At 52.8% G+C, this 23,473-nt stretch overlaps 1 protein-coding gene across 5 annotated transcripts in view; it reads right to left on the bottom strand.

Annotated features, from left to right (window-relative positions):
• Window positions 1-10,147: 10,147 nt before the first annotated feature.
• SUGP2 (SURP and G patch domain containing 2) overlaps window positions 10,148-23,473 on the bottom strand; it is a 31,224-nt gene continuing 17,898 nt past the window's right edge. For 2 of the 5 annotated variants that reach the window (XM_012654071.1, XM_012654075.1), the window contains exons 7-11: window positions 21,081-21,571; window positions 18,841-18,902; window positions 13,596-13,732; window positions 12,904-13,024; window positions 10,148-10,388 (exon numbers count right to left, since the gene is read on the bottom strand). In XM_012654071.1, the coding sequence (XP_012509525.1) occupies window positions 12,904-13,024; window positions 13,596-13,732; window positions 18,841-18,902; window positions 21,081-21,571 (811 nt within the window). In that variant the 3' untranslated portion in view covers window positions 10,148-10,388. Of the gene's footprint in view, window positions 10,389-12,200; window positions 12,391-12,903; window positions 13,025-13,595; window positions 13,733-18,840; window positions 18,903-21,080; window positions 21,572-23,473 lie in introns of those variants that run through there. The other 3 variants (XR_001137875.1, XR_001137876.1, XM_012654072.1) reach the window with 3 other exon arrangements.

Genomic DNA, 23,473 nt, shown 5'->3' with positions numbered 1-23,473 from the left:
TTTCAGAATAAGCGCTAGGCATTTACCGACACTGCCCAGGAAGGACCCGAGGGAAGGGCGCCCATGTCCACACAGACACTTGTCCGTGCACGTCCGTCCGTAGCAGCTCTGCCCACACTTTGCAAAAGGCGGAAACACCCCAAACAAGTGTCATCAACCAACGAGTGGATAGCGATGACGTATCTGCACCACGGAACACAACCGAGCCATGAAAAGGCATGAAGCTCTGACTCCTACAACATGCATGAACCCAGAACACGCGACGCTCAGCAAGAGACGCCAGACGCAAAAGGCCACGCGCTGTGTGACTCCGTTTGTGTGAAATGTCCAGAACAGGCAAATCCACAGAGACAGGAAGCAGATTGGAGGTTGCAGGGGCAGGGGTAGGGGGAGGGGAGAGCGACTAATGGGGACAGGGTTTCTTTAAGGGGTAATGGAAATTCTGAAAATAAATAATGGGGATGGTTCACATCTGTGAATAGATGAAAAACACCACTGAATTGTACACTGTAAATGGATGAATCGAATGGCAGGTGAATTATATCTCACTAAAGCTGTTTTAAAAAAAATTTTCCCCCAAACCCCACATTTACTGATTATCCACTGTGTACCAGGCACTGAGCTGAGTGCTTGAATGGACCCCAAATTGGAAGAAATGGTCATAAACAGAGGATCATAGTGCCAGGGTGTCCCTGCTCTCACAGCACAGGGAGGCGAGAGATGTAGCATTTGTGTGAACATGGGAAGGATGGAGGAGGGAGTGTGGGCGTTGGGTTTTGAAGGATGAATAGGAGTTTACCAAACTGAAGAGTTGGGGGCAGATCATGAACTTGACTTTATAGAATCTAATCAACAGAATAAAATCAACCTAATCTTCAAAATTAAAATGAAAGGGAATGCATCCTCAATTGTCTGCGTGAACTGAAGGGGTGTTTCTAGGATGACACTTCACAAGCCAGCCTGAACCACGCCTGGCTCATGCTGGCCAATTCCTCCATACAGTTGCTCATGTTTGCTACAGAGACAGCACTAAAAACAGAATATCAGTGTCTTTATTCATTAGCAGAGAAATCGGAAAGCTTGGGCTGCCAGAATTCCTCGTCGCTGTCTATGAGGATAAAGAGAAAGTGGAAATCTAGGCCTGACTGAGAACCTCCCCCAAGGACTCGCTTTCTGGGAGCCAGGTTGGATTCTCTCTGGCCTCCTTTCTCCCACTGTGACCAGGCTGTGGCTCTGGCGGGTGGCCACAGAGAGTGAAGAGGACGGACATTCTCATCTGAAAATAAACTGCGGCCCTGAATGGATAAACTAGAAACTAGGGCAGAGGAGGGAGCCAGGGAGGGGCTGAGGGGAGAGCGAGAATCGTGCCTTCCCTTGGAAGACGAATGAACGCCAGCACCGTTGCCCCAAGCGCCTGGTACCCGCCGCTCCGCTCCTGCTGAGTCCTGACCTCTGGGTCTGCTACCTCTCCCAGCCGGGCCCCACTGGCAGTCACAAAAGTCTTTCCCTTGCTCCTTAATCTGCATCTCGCTTTCTGTAAACCCAGCATGACCCTCGACCGTTCACTGAGTGCAAGATGTTCCTGGTGACCCATTTTACAGATGAGAAAATTGAAGCTCAGGGAAGGGGAAAGAGCAGGGACTGGGACTCAAGGGTGCGGGGTCCTAGGGGTCCTCCTCAGGCCTAATTGGTGGCAATTTTGAAGCAGGAGGTGTCTGAAAGGGTGGAAGTGCCTAGTAAGGCGGCTGAGATCAACATAGCTCAGGCGCGAAGGCCTGAGTTCTGATCCTGGTTCCGCCCACCTGCAGGGTCCCTTCCCGCTCCTTCTGGGAACAGCGTGCTTAGGCCTGGCCTTCTCCCATCTCAGCAGAGGTCAGCCAGGCCCCGCCCGTTGGTGCGCTGTGGGCCTTTGGCCACCGCGATTGGTTCTGAGATGGGCACATGCCCCAGTCTGGGCCAGTAAAACACAGTCCTGCTGTTTTGCTGCCACCGTCAGACAATAGAGCTCTTTTTAAGTCTCTGAAGTGGACAGAGGTCAGCTCAGAGTTGCTGGCTACCACCTCACCTGCAGGGAATGAAGGACAGCAGAACCAAGAAACAGAAAGAGATGCTATCTAGGGATGTTGCTTGAGCACCTTGATCAACCTAGGCCTGAAGCTACAATTTCCAATTCCATTAACCAATTAAATTCCTTCTTGGCTTTGTGTAGCCAAAAGAGGTCTCATGGATACAGCCCCTATTAGTGATGTGGTAAGGGTTGTTAACCAACCTCTCTGTGCCTCGGTGTCCTCATCTGTAAATGGGGTGTGATTGTCTAAGGTGAAAGGAGGATGGGTCCCAGTGCCCTGAGCCATGCCTGGTGTTATAAAATGTCCAGTGCTATCTAAGGATGCTCCCTTGGGTGCCTGCCCTGGGCTCCTAATTACTCGGATACAGGAAGGTATCCAGAGGGGTGCAGTTGAGCCTAACCATCCCTGCCCGTTGCAACAATCCACCAAGACGCGGAGGGCCAGAAGGAAGGAGGGAGCGGACATCTTAGGACAGAAACAAGGAAACCGTCAGAGGCTCCAGCATGGGCAGGGGAGACGAGCCACCTCCAGGAAGGGCAGGTGGCTCTGGGTTCTCGGAAGTGACCTCCCCGGGGCTGAGGGCTGGGGGAGCCTGCAGCGTGGTCTACAGCCACGTTTCAGACAACTGCGCGAGAACAAGGCTGTTCTGACGCAGCCTGGGTTAGACGGGGCACCGGTGCCTGGAGGGAACTCTTGCAGGGAAGACGTCAGGCTGTTTTGCCAAACATCTGTCCGGCATTCGGGGTCTGTGCCTCTGTGTCTCCTGGCTGGGTGTTCGCGCCCCACCCTCATCAGCCATCAAGGTGGCCCTGGGGAATGGCAACTCTGGGCACTTCTGGGTCCGGTGGGCATTCAGGCAAAGGGCACTTCAGCAGCCCAGGGTAGCTGAGACAGGCGACACAGGAGCCTGCTGTTAAATGGGGGGGATCGAGCGCCGTGGACGGAGCGGCTTGGAGCCTGCTTCCGTTCCCGAACTTCTGGGCTGCTCCTTCACAAGTATAAGTCATGGGCTGGGCTCAATGGTTCACCCCTGTCATCTCAGCACTTTGAGGGGCTGAGGTGGAGTTCGAGACCAGCCTGGGGAACATAGCGAGACCCCATCTCTACAAAAAAATAGAAAAATTAGCCGGGCATGGTGGTGCCTGTCATCCCAGCTGCTTGGGAGGCTGAGGCAGGAGGATCGCTTGAGCCCAGGGGTTAGAGGCTGCAGTGAGCTATGATTGCGCCTCTGCACTCTAGCTTGGGTGACAGAGTGAGATCTTATCTCAAAAAATAAACAAAGAATTAAAAACAAACAAAAGCATAAATCAGAGAAGCCAGACACGAAAGGCCTTCTAGTATAGGACTCCATTGATGGGACATGTCCAGAGCAGGAACATCCACAGAGACAGAAAGCACACTGGTGGTTGCCAGGGGCGGGGGGAGGGGAAGTGGGAAGTGATTGCTAATGGGAACGGGGTTTCCTTTGGGGAGATGGAAATGTTCTGGAACTAGAGGTGATGGTTGTACAACACTGTGACTGTACTAAATGCCACTGAATTGAACGCTCTAATTTTATGTAATTTTGTGTTATATAAATTTTACCATACATAAAAAAGTATAAATAGGGCTATGTTCCTACTGTGCTCTGAAGCCTCCCATGGCTCCCCATTGCCTCGGGACAAAATCCACACTCCTCCCCCAGCCCAGGAGCCCCTTTGTGGTCCCACCCCAGAAACCCCTGCCCTGTTTCTCTTTCTCTGTCTCCTCTCTGACAGCTGCAACTCCTCCAACAGCCAAGTTTATTCTCACCTCAGGGCCTTTGCACATGCCATTCCCTCTACCCGGCATGCTCTCATTCATCCTTTAGGTCTCCAGTGACGCCTCACCTCCCAGACCCCCATTGTCGCCTTCCCTTTCTACTTGGGATGTTGCCTTCAAATCACGGACTGCGGTTTATCATTTCGTTATGGTTTTAGATGTCGGCCAGAAAATTCTACCAGGAAGAAGCAGTTAAGTGCTCCTCAAATGTGCATGAATGAGTGAATGAATAAATGAATGAATGGGCAAACAGACAGATAGACGGACGAAGGCCACAGAGGCCCTGCCAGGGAAATGCCGGAGGGACATTCGCCACAGCCTTGAAATAACAGCCCTGGGAGGAAGCCATGCTTATTCACCCATTTGACACAGGAAGAGACTGTTTGGGTTCGAATCGGATGCTTTTTTCTCCTAAGACCACAGCTGCCTGCGAAACAAAGCCGGCAATTGCTGCCAGCACGCGCTTCGTCATTTTTACTTCCTGTGAACATTCTTCAGTGGATCTTCCTTTCAAACTGCTTAGGCATGTGTTCTCGCTGCAATGAGGCACACGGCTGGCGGGGTGGGGGACCCCGCCCGTCTCCCCACGAGGTGGGCGGCGTGGAGCAGAGTTGTCTTCTTTGTGCTGGAACACAGGCCAGCATTCCCATGGTTGGGAGTGCGTCTACGTTTTACACAGTTTTTACAAAAATCACACCATGCTTTGCAACTGGATTTTCTCTTCCAGGGTCTAACTCATTTCTTAAAAGCTCAGTCATATTTCAGATCCAAAGGCCTTTAACATATCCCTGTATTTGCTTTGTCCCCAAGATTCTGTCTGTGCAAGCAGGGCTCCAGACGCAACTGTGGACCAACTTATGTCTGGTTTTTGGCCTTGGTGGGTTTTCCTTTGATCTCAGGGGGTTCAGTGGGCAGAGAAACACGAGCTGCTATTTATTGATTGATTTAAATTTTTTTTTTTTTTTTTTTAGAGACAGGGTCATGTTCTCTTGTCCAGGCTACAGTGCAGTGGCTCACTGCATCCTCCAACTCCTGGGCTCAAGTGATCCCCCTGCCTCAGCCTCCTGAGTAGCTGGGACTACAGGTGCGACTATAGGTGTGCGCCACCATGTCTAATTTTTTATAATTTTTTGTTTTTTAGGGACAAGTTCTATGTTGTCCAGGCTAGTCTCAAACTCTTGGCTACAAGCGACCCTCCCACCTCAGTTGCTGGGATTACAGGTGTGAGTCACTGTGCCTGCTGTAACTTTGCCAATATTAAAAACATTGGCCCAGGCCAGGCGCGGTGGCTCACACCTGTCATCCTCGCACTCTGGGAGGCAGGTGGATCATTTGAGTTCAGGAGTTCGAGACCAGCCTGAGCAAGAGCGAGACCCCGTCTCTACTAAAAAAAATGGAAAGAAATTAGCTGGACAACTAAAAATATGTAGAAAAAATTAGCCGGGCATGGTGGCACATGCCTGTAGTCCCAGCTACTCGGGAGGCTGAGAGGCAGGAGGATCGATTAAAGGTCAGGAGTCTGAGGTTGCTGCGGGCTAGCTGATGCCACAGCACTCTAGCACGGGCAACAGAGTGAGACTCTGTCTCAAAAAAATAAAAAATAAATAAAAATATTGGCCCAGATTGGTTTGCAAAACGGCTGGAGTGTGGCGCAGCTGCTTTGCAAAACAGCTTGGCGGTTCCTCAAAAGAGTGAACAGTTACCCTATGATCCAGCAATTCTTCTCCTGAGTATAGACCCAAAAGAATTGAAAACAAGTATTCAAACCAGAACTTGTACATCCATGTTCAAAGCAGCACTATTCCCAACAGCAAAACGGTAGAAACAATCCAAGTGTCCATCAACAGATGAATGGATTTTTTTTTATTCACTCCCAATTTGCAAATGAGGAAACTGAGGCTCAGAGAGGCGGATCACCAGCCCCAGGTCACATGGCACGCGGGGACATGTTAAGACTGAGGATTCAAATACTCACGTTTGCTTTGCTCCTAGCAAAAGTTAAGTTATCACAACGCGGAAGCTGAAATCTTGCAGCTGAAACTCCCTTTCCTCACATTTAGACCAGGAGTCCAGCCTGGGGACTCTGGAGAAAGGTTCAGCTCGCGAGGTCCCCCTTCTGGGGTCTGAAGGAAGCGGCTGGTGCCAGAGTCATGGAACTGCAATTCCTGAGAAGCCGAATTTCTCCGGCCATGGGCTTGGTGGGAAATAGAAACCGCGTGTGTGTAGATAGATAGGTGCCTGCGTGCATGTGTGCATGTGTAGGTCTCTGGCACACGTGTGTACACGTGTCTGTGTGCGTGTGTGTGCATGTATTTTTGTGCATATATGCATGTGTGAACATACACCTGAGTGTGCATGCGTGTGTGTGTACACACACGTGGTTTGCATGGGGTGCACACATGTGCACACACACGCGTGTACATGGGGAGCTTCTAAGAAAGATGAGACCAACTGGAAATCTTCGTGTTTACAATTGGAGCTCTTGGCCAGGCGCTGCAGCCCACGCCTGTAATCCTAGCACTCTGGGAGGCTGAGGCGGGAGGATCACTTGAGGTCAGAAGTTCGAGACCAGCCTGAGCGAGGGCGAGAGCCCATCTCTACTAAAAATAGAAAAATTAACAAGGCATGGTGGCACATGCCTGTAGTCCCAGCTATTCGGGAGGCTGAGGTAGGAGGATTGCTTGAGCCCAGGAGTTTGAGGTTGCTGTGAGCTACGCTGATGCCACTGTAGCCCGGGCAACAGAGCAAGAGCTCCTGGCCTCAAGCGATCTTTCCTCCTTGGCCTCCCAAAGTGCTGGGATTACAGATGTGAGCAGGGCACCCAGCCCCTCTATTTTTAGATGAGATGCTACCCAATTCATGAATTGCAAATAAAAGCCAAGGAGATCATTTAACTGAATTTGTTGAAATGTTGTCTTTTGATGATACGTTGGCAACAGCCACCTCTTGCTTTATCATCTAATGTTCCAGATGAGGGAAACCAAGTCTCAGAGGGGAAGAGCCTTGCTCAAGGTCACCCACTGTTGTGCTCCAAGCAGGGCCTTGGTGGCCTGGGTCTGTCTCTCTGCCTCAAAGCTGGGTCCCACACATGAGGCTGAGACTTCAGACATTTTACAATGTACTTGGTCATTGTCTTTTCATCAAACATTGATTCAGTGCTGGGGACTTACAGGAAAGATCCAAACCCCACCGGCTGAGACAGAGGTGGATATGGACACCCCCAGCCCAGGGTGGCCAGGGAGAGACCTGGGGAAACCAGAGGGGGAGCTGGGCATCTTTCTGGGGAGAGCAGGAGGGCTGCCTGGAGGAGGGGACATGGGACGAGAACCTTGAAGATTGAAAGGAGGTCTACATGCATAGTGGGGCATGAGGGCGGGTGGGGTGTCACCCTCACCAATGGCCAGCTGGGCAGCTAGGAGCCCCCTCAGCACTTGACATTCAGGTATTGGAACTGGTACTTGACTCCCAGACTCCATTGTAAGTCCCAATGCTGAGCTAGAAAGGTTGCCGCCTGCTGCAGCAAGCTGCCAGGCTACACCCAGACGGGGAAACTGAGGCTCCAGCAGGCTCCCTGACTTTGAAAGAGGGCTTTGAAGGACAGACGGACAGCTGACTGACTCGCCGTGCAGCCTGGTACCCAGCTCTTCCTCTGTCTCTGTTTCCCTGTCTGTACAATGGGGCTGGACAGCTGGCAGTTGGGCAGAAATTTGGTGCTAGCCCCAGCACTGACTCGTCATCCCCGGCTCCTCCCTGCGACCAGCCCCTAACCCCCAAACACACGGCGGGAGGACACAGTACCCCTCTCCTTTGGACGCTCTGTCTCTGCTCCTCTGTAGATGGGGCAGAGTCCGGGGGCAGCCCCATCCTTGAGCTGGCTTGCGGGGGTGAACAGGGAGAGCCAGGAAGTGGTTTGGGGATCCCCACAGGCCATGCTCACCTCACAGGGGTGGAGGTAGGAGGAAAACTGGGGGCCAGAGAGTGGGATGTGGAAGGACCAGTCACAGTAACAAGCCCAGTGGCTCTGAACCCTCTCCCTGGGTCACTGTGCTGAACCCTGCACGCTGCACTTCACCAGAGGAAACGGAGGCCCAGAGGGCCCCACTGCCTGGCCAGCTGTGGAGGCTCGGCTGTGGCATCCCTGCTGCTGGTGCACCTCTGGCCCTCGCGCCCCCGTGCCTACCGTGGGTGGGTATCTGGGCAGTATTTGGACAGAGGGGGAGATCGAGGCCTTGGTGGCACCCCCTCCTGGGGAACACCCATAGCCAGTGCAGGCTCCCGGGCTGTCAAGGTGGGGAGGTGGGTCAGGGCAGGGGTGATGGGGTCAGATGGGGGGATCTGGAGGGGGCAGAGGCAGGTGGTGACCAGGTCCATGTCCCGAGGGGTCAGGGGCCAGTGGGGTGCAGCTGGCAGCAGAGCCCGCCCCGAGGGCCCATGAGAACAGCTGCACTTACCCTTGTCAACAGCCCCCACGTGCTCCCAAGGCAGGGGAGCTGGGGAATCCAGGCGCCAATAAGGTCACCCCCAGTCAGATCACACACGGACAATGTGGGGGGAGGCAGTGAGGTGAGGAGACCCCCCCGGGGGACCCCTGGTCCTAGAAATGCCATTTTGTGGGCTTTATCCACAAAGATGCCTGTTCTAGGATGTAGGGGCCAAAATTTGGGGACAACTCAAATGGCTAGGGGTGGGGAACTTGTGAGGTGAATGACATCATATATGTAAGTATATGTGTAAATTTATTTCAGAAATTTTTTAAGTGAAAGAAAGGGCAGAATAGAACGTGCAGTGAAGTGTACTTTGCATTTTAAGGATTCTATCTAAAATGTGCTCGTATGTACCATTGTCCGGGCGTGGAAGGGGACCCAAGACCTGCTCTTTCCCCACAGGCCATGGAGACCGCTGAGACCGCCCGTGGCACAAGGAAGCCAGTCCCGAGTGGCGCATCACACAGGAGGGCGAGGGGACACCTGCGTGCTTTGTTTTGCACACACCTGGGTTGGGGTTTGTTTCTTTCACCTTTTGCAACGAGTACTACGCATGTGTTGCGTGAACGTGCACGTGGGCACGGCTGCACGCGGGCACGGCTGCACATGGGCGCGCAGGCGCAGCAAAGGCTCATCGCTTTTGCCACTGGAGCTTCCCGGCAGCACCGGGGGCAGCAGAGGCTGAGAGCGGCGTATTTCGGTTCCAGTCAGCCCTAGATGACAAAGCAGCAGGGAAATTTTGACTTCCAAATGGGAGAAATCCTTCCCAGTTTGCAGAGAAGAAACTGAGGCCTGAGGTCCAGTGGCCTGCCTGGGGTCAAAGCCAGGACGGGCGTCGGGAGCTGCAGACCCCAGCCTCCGGTCCTAAGTGGCCTCTCCAGCCCCAGGGCAGTACGAGGAGCTGGGGAGCCGCTGCCGGACAGCAAACGCCTGTCGGCTGCTCACCCGCCACGGGGTGGCGTCGATGCAGTTCCAGGTGACTTTCTCAGGAGTGGCACTGAAGCTGGTGGCCAGACACTACTAAGAAGGTAAGTGTGTGAGAGTCTTGGCTGGCCACAGGGCCACTGCCACTCCTGAGTGCCCTCCAGGATGCCGTGGGGAGAAGCGAGGCTGGGGTCCTGCGTCAGCTTCCTGAGGGGCCCTGTGGAGTCTTCTCTCCCGCTAACCCAGCCACCGGACTGTCCCAAATGCAGACTCACCTGCCCTAGGAACCCGGGCACAGCGCCCAGGCCCGCCCCTTCACACTCGGGCAGGTGAGGATCCACAGGTCCCACAGGTGTGGGCTCACTCCCCGCTGTGCCCTCGGCGCCCCCTCACCAGCAGAAGGGCCGAGGGGCTGCAGTGGAGTCCCAGGCAGGTGGGCAGCACCGGGAACAGCGGGGAGCTTTGACGATGCCTGGGAAGCTGCTCCTCAGGCAGGGGAGGCCCGGGCAGGCCGTGGTCTTACTCTGGCAGCTGGAACCCCAGCCCTGGGGTGGGGTAAGGCCTGGGGGGACATGAGCAGGGGGCAGGGCTCCTTCTTCCTTCCCACCTTCTCAAAGGCAGGTTTCTGACTCAGTGGTACTGCTTCCCCTGCCCCCAGGCCTCCCAGAACAGGAACTGCCCTCCTCACCGTGCTTGGCTCTGGCTGCTGCCTCCTGTCTGGCATCCCCTGGGCTCTCCCGGTGACGCAGGGACTGGGGTGTGCCAGGCGGGAGAGGCACGGCCCGGGAGCCGTGCGTCTGCACTACCACCTGCATGCGCTCGACTGGTCTGATGTTAACAGCACATCAACGGAGACCATGGAAAATTGTGTTTCCTCTACATTTATTGCAACTGCTAAATGACTAACAACATTCACAACTTCTTAGATTTATAAAACAAAACTTCCATTTTATAACATCACAAATGTCTTCTAGGTTTTACCAGGGACCAAACACACTAAGATTCTCTAAGTGATTTCCAGTGATGGAAACAAGCCACAGACAGTAAGCACCCGAAGTGGCGAGTTAGCACTTTCCGGATGCCTGTTGTCCTCACGGGAGAGACCCTGGAACTGGAACGACAGAAAAGATGCCGTGACTTGACAAGGCTGTGCCACGGCGCATCACGCTCACGCGCAACGTCTCTGCAGGGCGGCCTTGGTTAAGAGCTGGGGGAGGAGGACACGAGGGCCAGCAGCATCTCGTCCCCAGCCGACGGCTGGAAGAAGGACGCACTGCCACGCAGGCTCCCCGACCCCGCTCCCAGAACACCCTCACCGCCTCGACGTCCAGTCCACAGGAAAGGCGTCCTTTGAGTGCTTACGGGACTTTCTAGGCTCAAGAAGTAGGTGTGCCCTTTGACACCTGCCACGGGCTCCCGAAAACCATCTCAGCTTAAACCGGGACGTCCCCAGGGGGAACAGCAGGGGGCTGTGGGGGTCAGTGCCCACACCCCAGGAATTCCTCAAGTACTTGGCTTTCTCATAAACAGAAGTGGAGACAGTCAAGCACGAGCATGACGGGACGAGGCGCACACAGCGCTCAGTGCTGCACTGTGGTGAAAGAGCTCGACCTGCCCCTGGCGGTGTGTGCACCTCGCTCGGGGCCGACGGCCCAGCCCTGTACTCTGAGTTCTACCCATTCGCCTGACCCACAGCCAACATGGAAGCTGCCGGAATGGCTGGGAAAGAAACAAGATGAACCCCTGCACCTGCGGTTCCCCCGAACCAGTTTCACCCCAGACCACCACAGGCCAGCTCGTTTGAGAGTCGGGTCACAAACCTGAGACCCATCGTCAGTGCCGGCAAGCCATCAAGATCTGCTGGTTGCCAAAGCAACAGAAGAGACCAAAAGCAAGCAGAGCCTCGGGGGCTGTGGTGCTGGGCAGGGTCAGGGGTCAGACAGACCAGAGAAAACCCGAGGAGCTGGGATGACAGCCTGAGAGGTCTGCGGCTTAAAGAAAGCAAGGATTTCTTCACAGCCAACGAAAGTGGCTCTTCCCACTCAGTTCTGTGACCGACACCCTAACCCCTTGCTGTGTCCCCCAATCCTGGAGTGTCAGCAGGATTCCAAGTCTTCTAGATTTTAGCAGGTATTTAAAACTTCAACACTGCTGCTTTATGAGGAAGGGATGAGAGTCCCACAGCCTGAAAATTTCACATGTAGTTACAAGCAGTGGCGCTCTGGGGACTCTGGAAGGCGGTGGCAATCACACGCCTTGAAATAGCGAACAGCTGCGGAGCCCACCCCAAGAGGAGCCTTTCTCTTCCTTACAAAGGCTGTAATGACACAAGTCTTTACACAGCCACACGTGCAGAAAATGAAGAGTCTTGGAGGGTTTACAACCCCCACCCCTTTTGTAGGGGGAGACTCCATATGTGGTTTTTTTAAAAAAAATCAGACTGTAGTTTGCTTACGTTGTGGATTCTAAAGAGGCATAAATTTGAGGAAAGTTTAATTTGTTGAATGATTACTGCCACCGAATGCAGCTATACTATACTGTTGCTAAGACTGCATTAAGTCTCTCAAGACGTATTTAAGAGATGAGACACCGTTCGCACGTTCATCCAATCATCTTTGACCCTTCAGAGTGCTTCAGAGCTCTGGTGCCAGAGTGCAGACCTGGCCCTTACTGAGGTCTCCCCCACGTAAGTGCTGGGGAAGAACAAGCAAATACCATCTGGAAGCACTGCTGCACCACACTCGCTGACAGCACTTCTGGGCAGCAACAGCCCTCAGGCTGGAAAACCAGCCCGAGGAGCTGGTCCTCGGCACTTACAGGCCAAGGTCCCTGTCGGGGCAGCACCACCTTCTGAAGAGGACCCAAGACACACCTGGAGGGATTTGCTGCTGAAAGCATTTGGAAGAGAGAGGAAAGGCCAAAGCATATTGAAAATGGTGCGTTCTTTTTCTTTAAGAGAAAGAAAAGCCAGCGAAACCTCGGCCCCAGAGACCGCAGAGATGTTACACACCAAACCGTACTTGGGCACTGGCTCCAGGCAGGTCCGGGGCGGGGCTGATGTTTTAAGGGTAATTGCTGCTTCAAGGCTTATCTTTCTCACCAGTGGTTTTGATCTATTCAGGAAGAGAACGATTCTGTTCAAAACTGTGAGAAGGGAAACTACAAAAAGAGTAGAAAGATGAGGACACAGGCCCAGGGCCCTTCACAACGAACGGACTTGAAGACCCTCAGAAAGGTGGGCAGCCAACTGCCGTCCTTCGTGGCAGTGGCTTCCGCGTCCGCCCTCACGCTGGCACAGATGGCGAGCCCACTCTTGACTAGGGAATGGTCTGTTTACTGGTCACGTTACAAGGCAGGTGGCCGTCCTATGTGAGAGAAAACTTGAGCAGGAGAGAAGCGAGGTACAGAGGCTCACTCCTTCACCAAACCTGAAAGGTGAGAAGTGGGACACATCCATAGCCAAAGACCCTTCTGTTTCCCTCACAAACTTCTGTGATTGTTTTTTTGGTAGTGTTTCGACGTTTGTTTTTTGGGCAGTGGGGAACATCACCTTTTTAGAGGGAAACGTCTTTGCACCAGGATGTCAGCAGGAGCAGAAGTGCTCGTGCGCGGGCTCGTGCACATACCTATTTGTTGGCCCGTTTGTGCCTGTACATCTGCATCATCCTCTGTCGGAACACGTCGAATGTGTCTTCTTTGTGCTCCTGCCCGTCGGCACCCAACCCCTCCCCTTCCGAGGCGGTTCCCCTAAGGAGCGAAATGGACAGTCAGTCGTGAACCTGAGTGCAGGGTCTGGCACACTGTGAGGTGCAGGTGCTCGGGACATACAGCACACACATCCGAGAAGGGAACATTGAGACGGGATTCACATGGAAAACGAGGGGTACTCACCGCGGAGAAGCACTGGCTTTCTGAGGGTGCCCAGGAAGCCCTGATCACAGCAGAATGCCTCACCCGTAGGGGCTAAGCTCAGTTTTAGTGAAATGCCTGCTGGATGCTACTAACGGGGTTTCAGCAACTCTGGGCCTGTGATCCCTACCCTGGCCGCCTGCTTATGGATTCCTGGAAAAGGGAAAGTAGTTCTAAAACTACCCAGAAATACCACTGGCTTTTATGATGATGATAAATGTGGCTGAAATGACCAGGGCCAAGAAGCCGGTTAAATGGTCTACTCATCTGAAGACTCCTTTTGTTAAAAAACCAACCCAACTGCCAACTTTAAGCCATTTTCAATGTGAGGGGAACCAAGACTCAGGCTGCAGGTCAAAGGACTGAGGCCAGAACCCGCCCACCCAGGCCACAAGTGCCTGCTGCGTACACGCTGACGGGCTCCCGGATGCCTTTCCCGAGGGAGCCCAGGCCGTGGCCCTCCTTCCAGCCCATCTTCTGCAGCATCTGGAAGCCCAGGTTCTTGTCGGTCAGCTTCTGCTGGGCAAAGTCAAAGTCCTTGGGTTTCTGCGGAGAGAGAAGAGTCCGGGCGCGTGGGCTGCAGAGAAGTGCCTGGAGCAAGGGTCTGTCCTGGGCTGCACCTGGACACACCCCCGGCAAATGCCCTCCTCACTTCCCAGATGCTGAGGATCAAGCCTTGGTCACTTCCGCAGTTCCCTGAAACATCCCCGGGTGGTGGGGGGGCACTTCTAAAGGTCAGAGGCCACCAGCCTGAGGTTCACTCCTAAGGCTGGAACCTGGTGACTGGCTCTTGGTCCTGTCTCTCAGGTACACTACAGCCCTGCGCTAAGACTGTGAGAAAAACTGGGTATGGGAATAGCAGGTCCTGGGGCCAGGGAGTCAGTAGGAAGAGTCCTGAGTGGAGACTGGATAAAGAAGGGTGGCCCTATGACAATCAGAGGGTACACCCCAGGGCAGGGGACACCAGGGCACAGGCCTGGAGGCAGTATAGCAGGAGGGAGCCAGATGGTAGGTGAGAATTAGCTGGTAGAGCCCTTCCTGAGCCTTTACTCATTGCTTCATCCACTCCCTGGCTGCCTTCCATGTCTGTCTGTCCCAGAACTGGGTTCTACTTGGTTGCTGGGGTCCGCGTCTAGCGCAGAGCAGACCTTGCTGAGGCTGGTGTAGCTGAGAAGGGGCCTGCCGGTGGTAGGGAAGCTCAGCTCCCTCTGGAGGAGGAGCACGCACAGCTCTAGCAGAAGGACTGTCCATTCACTTATAAATGCGCATGGGCACTCCCTGTGTGAGGGAACCTAGCTGGGCAGCCCAGCACCTTGCCCTGTGTTTCTTTCTTTTTCTGGCTCCTCAGGAGGTTTCTCTTTCTTTCTTTCTTTTTATGTAGAGATGGGGTCTTGCTATGTTGCCCAGGCTGGTCTCAAATTCCTAGGCTCAAATGATCCTCCTGCCTCAGCCTCCTGAGTAGCTGGGATTTCAGGTGTGTATCACCATGCTGGCTTTTGATGTTTTTCTTTGAGACATTAACTGAACTACCTGGGGAGACTGAGAGAGCCTCCCATGCTCTTTAGAGCAAGGAAGGGAGGTGCTGAGGAGGATTAAGCAAGGCAGCCGGTGCTGGGGGTCCAAGCAGGGGACAAGTGTGGGCACAACTAGGAGAGGGCTGGATGACCCCGTGTGCAGGAACCAGGGGGAGGAGGATGTGCTGAGTGCTGTGAGCTCAGGGCCTGGGGCGGCCAGTCCTCACCAGCTCTGCGACCTGCCCCATCCTGTCCTGCAGGCCTCACAAGGCATGATTCAAGCAAACGACAAGCCTCCCTCCCTCTGCACTGAGGTGCCCAGGAAACAGCTTCCCCAGCACCAGAGGCACATGGGGGAGACACTCTGGAGACAAAGGAGCTCAGAGGAGACCAGGCAGAAAAGGCAGGGCCTGGGGGGCCCAGCACCCACCTGAACATGGGACAACAGGGAGAAGGGAGGTGAGCACAGGACCTCAACTCATGAGGGAGGGAGGGAAGAGGGAGTGAGTGTGCCCACAAGGAGGATCTGGGCCCCAGGGTTTCCTGAAGCCTCAGTGTCCTCACCCTGGAAGGGGATAAAACAACCTGGAAAGGCGCTGAGCGTTCACTGACATGAAGGGAGGTGTTAGGGCTCAGAAATCGATACCCGAAAATACAGTGCTTTAACATGTGGGACTCAAGCAGCATCCTCAAGTTCCCTCTGACACCCACCTCCTGCCTCTCCCCAAGCATCGGGGGAGGCTGCTCTCAGAAGTTCCCTTGGCTACCTAGAAACCCGAATGCAAGCGCCTTCAAGCCCTTCCCTGGAATTTCATTAACCAGAAATTAAAACTCACATCACAGAGGTGGCGGCTGAACATTAACCACCACACCCAGAGCCCAGCCCTGTGGCTGCTCTCCCAGCCCATTCCATTCTTAGAGAGAATGCTTTATAAGACATTTGCCTCCGGGGTCCGTCCACCTCTCCTAAAATCATTTGCTTTCCCTCTGCAATTGCCCACAGCCCCCACCTGCCCTCTCCCCTATGAAGAGGATATTTTAGCTTCAACCTTTTTTGAGTTTTCGTATTATCATTTCTTCCGTTTTTATAAAATGTATGATTCAATTCATATTGTTTTATGCAGTTTCTGTGCTTATGCACGTTAACAATTTTTTCCTGTTAACCTATCGTCAATTCATTTTGACAGACTTAGACTCTAAGCTTCAGAGAAGAGAAATTCTCTTTGCCCCTTCAGAGGTGCCCCCTAAGGTATAAAGAAGCAGTGTGTGCGTGTGAATCTCCATGCACGTCTGCTTCTGTGTGTGTGCACCTGTGTGTGCATGTGCATGAGTGTGTGCACCTGTGTGTACATGTGCATCTGTGTGTGCGCCTGTGTGTACATGTGCATCTGTGTGTGTGCGCCTGTGTGTGCATGTGCATCTGTGTGCACTTGTATGTGCATGTGCATCTCGGTGTGTGCGCATCTGTGTGCATCTGTGTGTGTGCACCTGTGTGTACATGTGCATCTGTGTACCTGTGCACATCTGTGTGTGCCTGTGTGTGCATGTGCATCTGTGTGCGCCTATGTGTGCATGTGCATCTGTGTGCGCCTGTGTGTACATGTGCATCTGTGTGCGCCTGTGTGTACATGTGCATCTGTGTGCGCCTATGTGTGCATGTGCATCTGTGTGCGCCTGGGTGTACATGTGCATCTGTGTGCGCCTGTGTGTACATGTGCATCCGTGTGTGTGCACCTGTGTGTACATGTGCATCTGTGTGTGTACCTGTGCGCATCTGTGTGTGCGCGCGCCTGTGTGTACATGTGCATCTGTGTGCGCCTGTGTGTACATGTGCATCCGTGTGTGTGCACCTGTGTGTACATGTGCATCTGTGTGTGTACCTGTGCGCATCTGTGTGTGCACGCGCCTGTGTGTACATGTGCATGTGTGTGTACCTGTGCGCATCTGTGTGTGCACGCGCCTGTGTGTCTGTGTGTGTGTATGCTTGTGTGTACATGTGCATCTGTGTGTGTGTGCACCTGTGCGCATCTGTGTGTGCATGCATGAATCACTCAACACAGGAGGCCCCTTCACAATGGCACGTGGTGGCCTTGGCAAGGTGGTGTGGGCAGAAGTCTCTCTGCAGGATGGCTAAGGAGGGGAGCAGACAGCAATGCAAAGACATCTGGGCAGGCCAGGGGACACCAGACAGGAGCTGCCGCACTGGGAGGCCCCTTACCAACAGGAAGTGGCCCGGAGAACAGAGGAGGCAGAACCCGCGGACTGAGATGAAAAATGGCGATCTGTCAGGCCCTCCTGGGAAATACACACAGCCTGGGCCCTGGGATGGAGGGTGGGAAAGGCAGGAGAATGGCTGGTTGTTGGGGGCCAGGGGTCCCCAAACAGCAGGCCTGTACCTCTCCCCCTTCAGGAAGGCTGCTTGGGGATGCAGTGGGAGGAACATGGGCCGGCTTGGCCTGGAAGGATTTTTGTGAACATTCAATTTGTGTTTAACAATATTGATGTCTGGCTTCCTGGACAGCTGGAGGAAAGCAGTGCCCCATGTGTCAGCGTGAGGTGTATACAGAGGAGAGTTGCAGCCACCACGGCCTCCTCCCCACCTGCAGTCCCCCTGCAAAATAGGACAGGTGCAGAGCCCCAAGGAGAGAACAGTGTTTGTAGGACACCAGCCAGGAACTGGGTTAAGTTTAATCTCACAGTACCTCCTACCTACAGGGTAGGTGTGGCATCCCATTTTACATAAGCAAACCTGCGGCTCAGGAGTTACGTGCCAAGCTTATAAAACTGCTAGGCGGCAAAGCTAAGCTTGAACCCGTTTGTGACTGACTCCAAGGCCCAGCTGCCCCCTCACCTGGCTATGCCCTTAACCAGGCTACACAAAGGGGTATTGGGTCCTGGCTCAGCTTAAACCCAGCACACCAGTCAAGACCATGAGCTTTTGACTCAGGAAGGTCACTCCTACCTGCTGTAATTGGGGTCAGACTGACCTCTTCCGAGGGGCACTGAAACACCACTCTCCAATACCAGCAGAGAAACCTCTCCTGGCTCCCTGCCCTCCTCCTTGATGACTAAGGACCTGCAAAGTCTTTCTACATGTGTCCCCGGTGACCTCGCCCAGGCTCAACTGCCCCCATACCCGGCAATGTGGGCCCCTGCTCATCTGGAGTGCACCTGTCCCCATGTCAGCAAACTGTAGCTCTGTCCTCCTAACTGCCCAGGCTGACGACCCTGGGGCTACCTGGACTCTTGGTGTTAGCTCTTCCATACTCAGCCCACCAGTGAGTTCCACGGACTCCACCTTCAGCCCTTCTCATTGCCTCCCCATGCCCTGGTCCAACTGCCCTAAGTCTGAGCCTCCTCCTGGTCCCCTGCTCGGCCTGGGACCCACCCCACAGGCTGCTCTCCACCACAGTGGCCACATCTTATGCCCAAACCTCTGCCACAGGTCCCTGAGGACCTCCCTAGGAGAGGGGCCTAACTTCTGTCTAGTCCCTCCAATTCCACCCTTGTCACAAAGGCCTCTTGCTGTCCCAGGCCTCTTCCCAGGCCATGCCTTCCCCAGATCTCTATACAGCTTCTTGTCACCTCTTCCAGGCCTGTGTCAACATCACCTGCCAGGGAGACCTTCCTTGGCCTCAGCGGCGCCCCCACCCCACCTTCTTCCCCTTCCCCTTGACTTGCTTCTCTGCCCACAGCTCCCCCATGACTAAGTCACACCCTTTTCTTGTCGCTGTCAGCCCTGCTCACTGCTGCTCCCTGGTGGGCAGCTGGGGCCTGGCGCATAGGAGGTGCTGATGGATGAATGAGCACATGCCATGCTCTGCTTGCTAGCAGAGCACAATTAGGGGCTGCTAAGCTTGAACTTCTTAATGGCCAAGACATTATCTTGTTCATCTCTCAAACCCCACTGCACACATCAGTCCTCAATTATCTGTTTAATGGACTAATCACTACCCTCGTATGTTTTGGACAAGGGCCAAACAATTTTAAAAAGTCCCTGAGGGAAAAGTCTCTGCTTGTGTTTTGTACATTAAACCTGTTTGAAATACAGCTTAATCATAAGCTGAAGCATCCTTTAAAACTCCAACAAATTCTGACCAACTATATCTTGAGTGAGGGCTTAGAAATGATTAAGCTCACCTTCTTTTTGGACATGGGACGACCCCGAGGCCTGTCATAAGCGATTCGAACTGGTTCATGGACTGGAAGACAAAAGAGAGGTATATGCATACAGACACACATTCCCCAGATTACTCAGAGAGAGACGGGAGGTGCTGCAGAGTTGTGGCTAACAGTCTCTCTGATGGCAGAAGGTGCCCTACGTCCTGCACAGCAGCCGCTGGGCCGCGGCTCCTCTCGTGAATGGCTGTGACCCACGGAGCGAGCTGAGAGGCTAGACATGCCCAGACTAGGTAGCTTGGGCCATGGTGAAGGGCTCACTGGGGTGTGCCTTGCTTTGGGAAAGTCCATCCAAACCTAAGACTTGCCACATTTATAACAAAGGACCCAATACATGGATTAATTTCCACGACCACAAGAATATATTTTGCTCCAACAAATGAACTACTTACAATGCCACACCCTCCTAGTTTATCTGTGGCTAATTCACTGGTAAAGAATTAAAGTCCATCCAGATCTTTCTTTTTATTTTTTTTGAGATAGGGTCTCACTCTGTTGCCCGGGCTAGAGAGCAGCAGTGTCATCATAGAGCACTACGGCCTCAAACTGCAGGGCTCAAAGGATCCTCCTGCCTCAGCCTCCCAAGTAGCTAGGACTTTAGGCGCCACCACCTCTGGCTAATTTTTCTAATTTTTGTAGAGATGTGGTCTTGCTATGTTGCTCACGCTGGTGAACTTTCTCATAAAAAACCACACTTCCATACAGAACACTGAATCACATTATTGTTAATATTATTTTTTCATTTTGATGAAGGGGGAGATCAGCAGGGCTGGTTTTTGTCTCATCAACCACCCAAACAAAGAACTGAGAGCTTCTAACATAGAAATAAAGAAATCCACTTCCCCCTAAGGACATATGTAACAAGCACTGGATAAGCCATCTGCCACGTACGAGAAGTTCTGAAGGATGCAAGGGTTATGGCAGAACAGTCGCAATTCATTGCAGCCCCAAGGTTTCTAAACACCAATCCTGAGGACCACTCCAAAGCAGGAAAAACTATAAAGACACTGTTGCCTATGAATATGAGCGTCTCAGTGACGGAGAACACACAGGTGACTATTTAATGCAGTCCCATCATGGGCACTGTTCACTCCAACAACTTCACGCACAGGTTTGCAGCAGCAGCACGCGAGAAGCACAGCCTGGGCCTGACCTTGGGGAGGCACCACGGTTAGACATGATGGCACAAGGAGCAACCTGTGCCATGGCCAGCCCATCATTTTCTAGGAAAAGCAGAACCTCAGGCACAGAAAACAGTCAGTGGTTGCCAGGGCTGGATGGGGGCAGGGGACTGCAAAGGGACAAGAGAAATTTTCTGGAAGTGGGCTTTAGTCCTGCTGGACTGGGAGGTTCCTGCCTATGCATATTTGTCAAAATCCCTCAGACTGTCCACCTGAAAAGGGTGCATTTCACTGCTGGTAAATCGTACCTTAAGAATGGTGACTCTTCCCACAGAGAGCAGGGGATGGCCTCCACGACCAAGGCAGGCAGAGCACAGAGCCCACAGGTCCCACTGACAGCTGCCTTCGACTACCCACTCTGTGTCCCCCCACCTCAGTGTCATGATATGAAGCAAGTGTCACTACCCTGGGCCTTCCACAGGCTCAGAAGGCTGGCTGTCCCATAAGGTGGTGGCAGGAAACAGCTGAGATGACCCAGGTCTACCCGCTCCAAGGTTAGGGATGCCCCTTCCGGAATCTGGGCAGTAAGAGGAATGCCTAACAGCATGTGGAGACTACAGGCCACAGACTACCCAAGAAGCATCTCCTTAGAGCAATGACTTCAGACCAACTAGACATGTGAGTCTTACATTGACATTTTGGAGTGGTGTGCAAAACTATTTTAGAACTATTTAAGATTAAAACCATAATACCAGAGAACCCCATGCTGTGTTGGCCACTTTGGGGACACACCCACCCATAGACTCCTCGGGGTATGGTTCTTGGTTGGTGGGCCACGGAAGGCAGTGGAGGGATTTTGGGGAGGTGTCGTCCTGCCAGAACACTGAGGTCCCCTACAAGGCTGGTGGGTGTGATGAGAGGCAGGAAGGATGACCAGGGCCAGAGGGTCAATCGTGTGGCTGAGCTAGGGCCAAAGGCAGGTGCATTCTTCATCTGTTCAGGCCATGTCTCCACTACCTTCCATGGCCCACCAACCAAGAAGCCTGCTGGGGGTGGCTGTGCCGACAAGTGAGCACTCACCTTTTGGCTCCTGGATGAGACACACTCTCTTGGGAGCTGGAATCATGCCAACCTTCAATGACTTGCTGCTGATCCTCTTCCGGGGGAAGCAGGTGCCCGAGGAGGCCTGTGACAAGGCAGGCACTCCGGCTGGGTCATCTTCGGCAGTCTCGCCGGGGAGGCCATCGGCAAGGAGGCTGCCCTTGGACTTGCCGGCCCCTGCAGGGGCCTCCTCTGCCCCATCCCTGTCATCGTCGTCGTCATCGTCGTCATCATCGTCCTCCTCCTCAGGCATCGCCTCTGGGCTCTCCAGCTCAGCCTGCTGCTGAGGGGCCTCATCCTCAAATTCTGCTTCCCCTTCCATGTGGTCTAAGGGGCTCTCCTGAGAATCTGCACTCTCACCGCCAGTGTGGAGGTTGAGTGGCGATGACGTGAAACAAATTGACGGGCACAGTTCAAACACTTTCTTCCGGTAGAATCTGAAAGCAGCACTGTTTTGGTCATGGAGAAACCTGGGATGTAGACAAAATACACTGATTAACCAGAGGGAATCTCTAAACATATTTTTTTGCTGAAACTGCCTGGGATGGCTGTAACGGGGCTGGGGGTGAAAGAGTAGAATGAATAACCCGATCTCTTTCTACACAGCTATGGTTTGATGGTGCAGCTTCTCAATGAGATAGCATGTTTGAGGAGCAACTTAACAAGGAATCGGAACGTAAGAGGCCTAATTGCTTTTGGAGGGGAGAGAGGTGGAGGAACAAGGTATACAGGATAACCTGGGAACATGCTGGAATAGAGATCTGGCCTGGGCCCCACCTCACCCTTTCTGGTTACTTCACTGGCCTATGGGCCTCCATGTGCCCATTTTGATCCTCTGGTTCTTTTTACACTCCCAGGTGTGAGACACATGGAGTCCGTGCACAGCTACTGCTGGAACTCTAGCCCCAAGGAGCTGTGAGGCACCCCCAGAGGCATGCAAGGTAGCTCATTGCCTGCAGCTACACGAACATGGCAGTGAGGCTTCTCTGCCCCTCAGGATTCTGGTGACCTCCCCGACCCCTAACCACAGCTATGGGGCTGTGGCTGGTCTGAGAAACTAAAACTCTCCTCAAGGCACCCAAGTGCAACTGGACCAAAGGAAAGGCAGCCCTTGTTCTTGGAGAGTGCAACTCAACCTCATATAGGTGCCAATTCCTCCCCAATTAGCATATAAACATAATTATTTATTAGTAATAAAAGCAATTTTTCTGGATTAGGACAAGATGATTCTGAAGTTTTTTTTAAAAAAATAAATATGAACGAGTGTTTGGGAAAACTCTGAACAAGACCAATAAGGGGTTCCAGCCCCACCAAGTACTGCGAGGTGCCATAAGGCCTCTAGAGTTAAACAGTGTAGTGGTCCATAAGGCAGACCAAGAGGATGGAATAGAAACACCAGAAACACTGCATTTGATAAAGGTGGCCTCTTAAATCACTGCAAAAAAGGTGGTCTTTTGGGTGAATGGTACTGGAACAACTGGACAGCTTTTTAGAAAAATAAATGAGATCATGCTGTACCTTCTGCACCCCAATAACCCTTACATAGACTATGGGTCTAAATGTACAAAGCAAAACCATACAAATTCTAGAAGAAAATATGTAAATCTCTTTATAAGCTGAGTTTGTGGAAATTCTAACTATGACTCAATATCCAGGTGCCATAAAACAACAAAATGATAAACATGACTATATAAAATATTTCTGCACCGCAAAACACGCCAAAAGCAAAGCGAAAGATAAATGACAAAGTAGAAGGAAATATAGGCAACCATGGCACAGATAAGAGCTCCTGAAAATCAAGAAAGAAAAAGTCCAAAATCCCAATAGAGAAAAGGTCAAAGATTACAAACTTCTGCTTTCCAAAGACACTGCTAGAATGAGAAGTCACAGGCTGGGAGAAAATATCTACAAATCACACATCTCTAAAGGACTTATATCGAGAATCTGAAATAAACCCTCAAAATTCATTAATGAGTAAATAAAAGACCCAATAATAAAACTGAGAAAGACCTGACTAGACACTTCACTAAAGACATACAGAAAGCACACAAACACATGCAAAGATGCTCAGCGCCATTAGACCTCAGAGAAACACAGATGAAGGCCACAGTGAGGACCCCTGCCCACCTCCAAACACACACACTGGGATGGCTGCAGAAGAGGACAGTGCTCAGCTCACGCAGTCAGGTCCCAAATAAGCAGAAGGCTATGTTCCATCATTTCCCATAAATGCTCTGAGAAATGTTAAGTTTTCAACTGTATTTTTAATTAGACTAAAACACAACTCTCCAGCAAGTTGGGAACAGCACAAGGAGTCCAGTGGCCCCCAGCAGGGCTATGGCTCAGTAATAGGAACACGTGGCCCCCCAGGC

This window comes from Propithecus coquereli, unplaced genomic scaffold (genome assembly GCF_000956105.1).
Source record: "Propithecus coquereli isolate 6110/MARCELLA unplaced genomic scaffold, Pcoq_1.0 Scaffold438, whole genome shotgun sequence".
Lineage (NCBI taxonomy): Eukaryota > Metazoa > Chordata > Mammalia > Primates > Indriidae > Propithecus > Propithecus coquereli.
The sequence above is the reverse complement of the archived record's forward strand: the minus strand, read 5'-3'. Positions and strand labels throughout refer to the sequence as shown.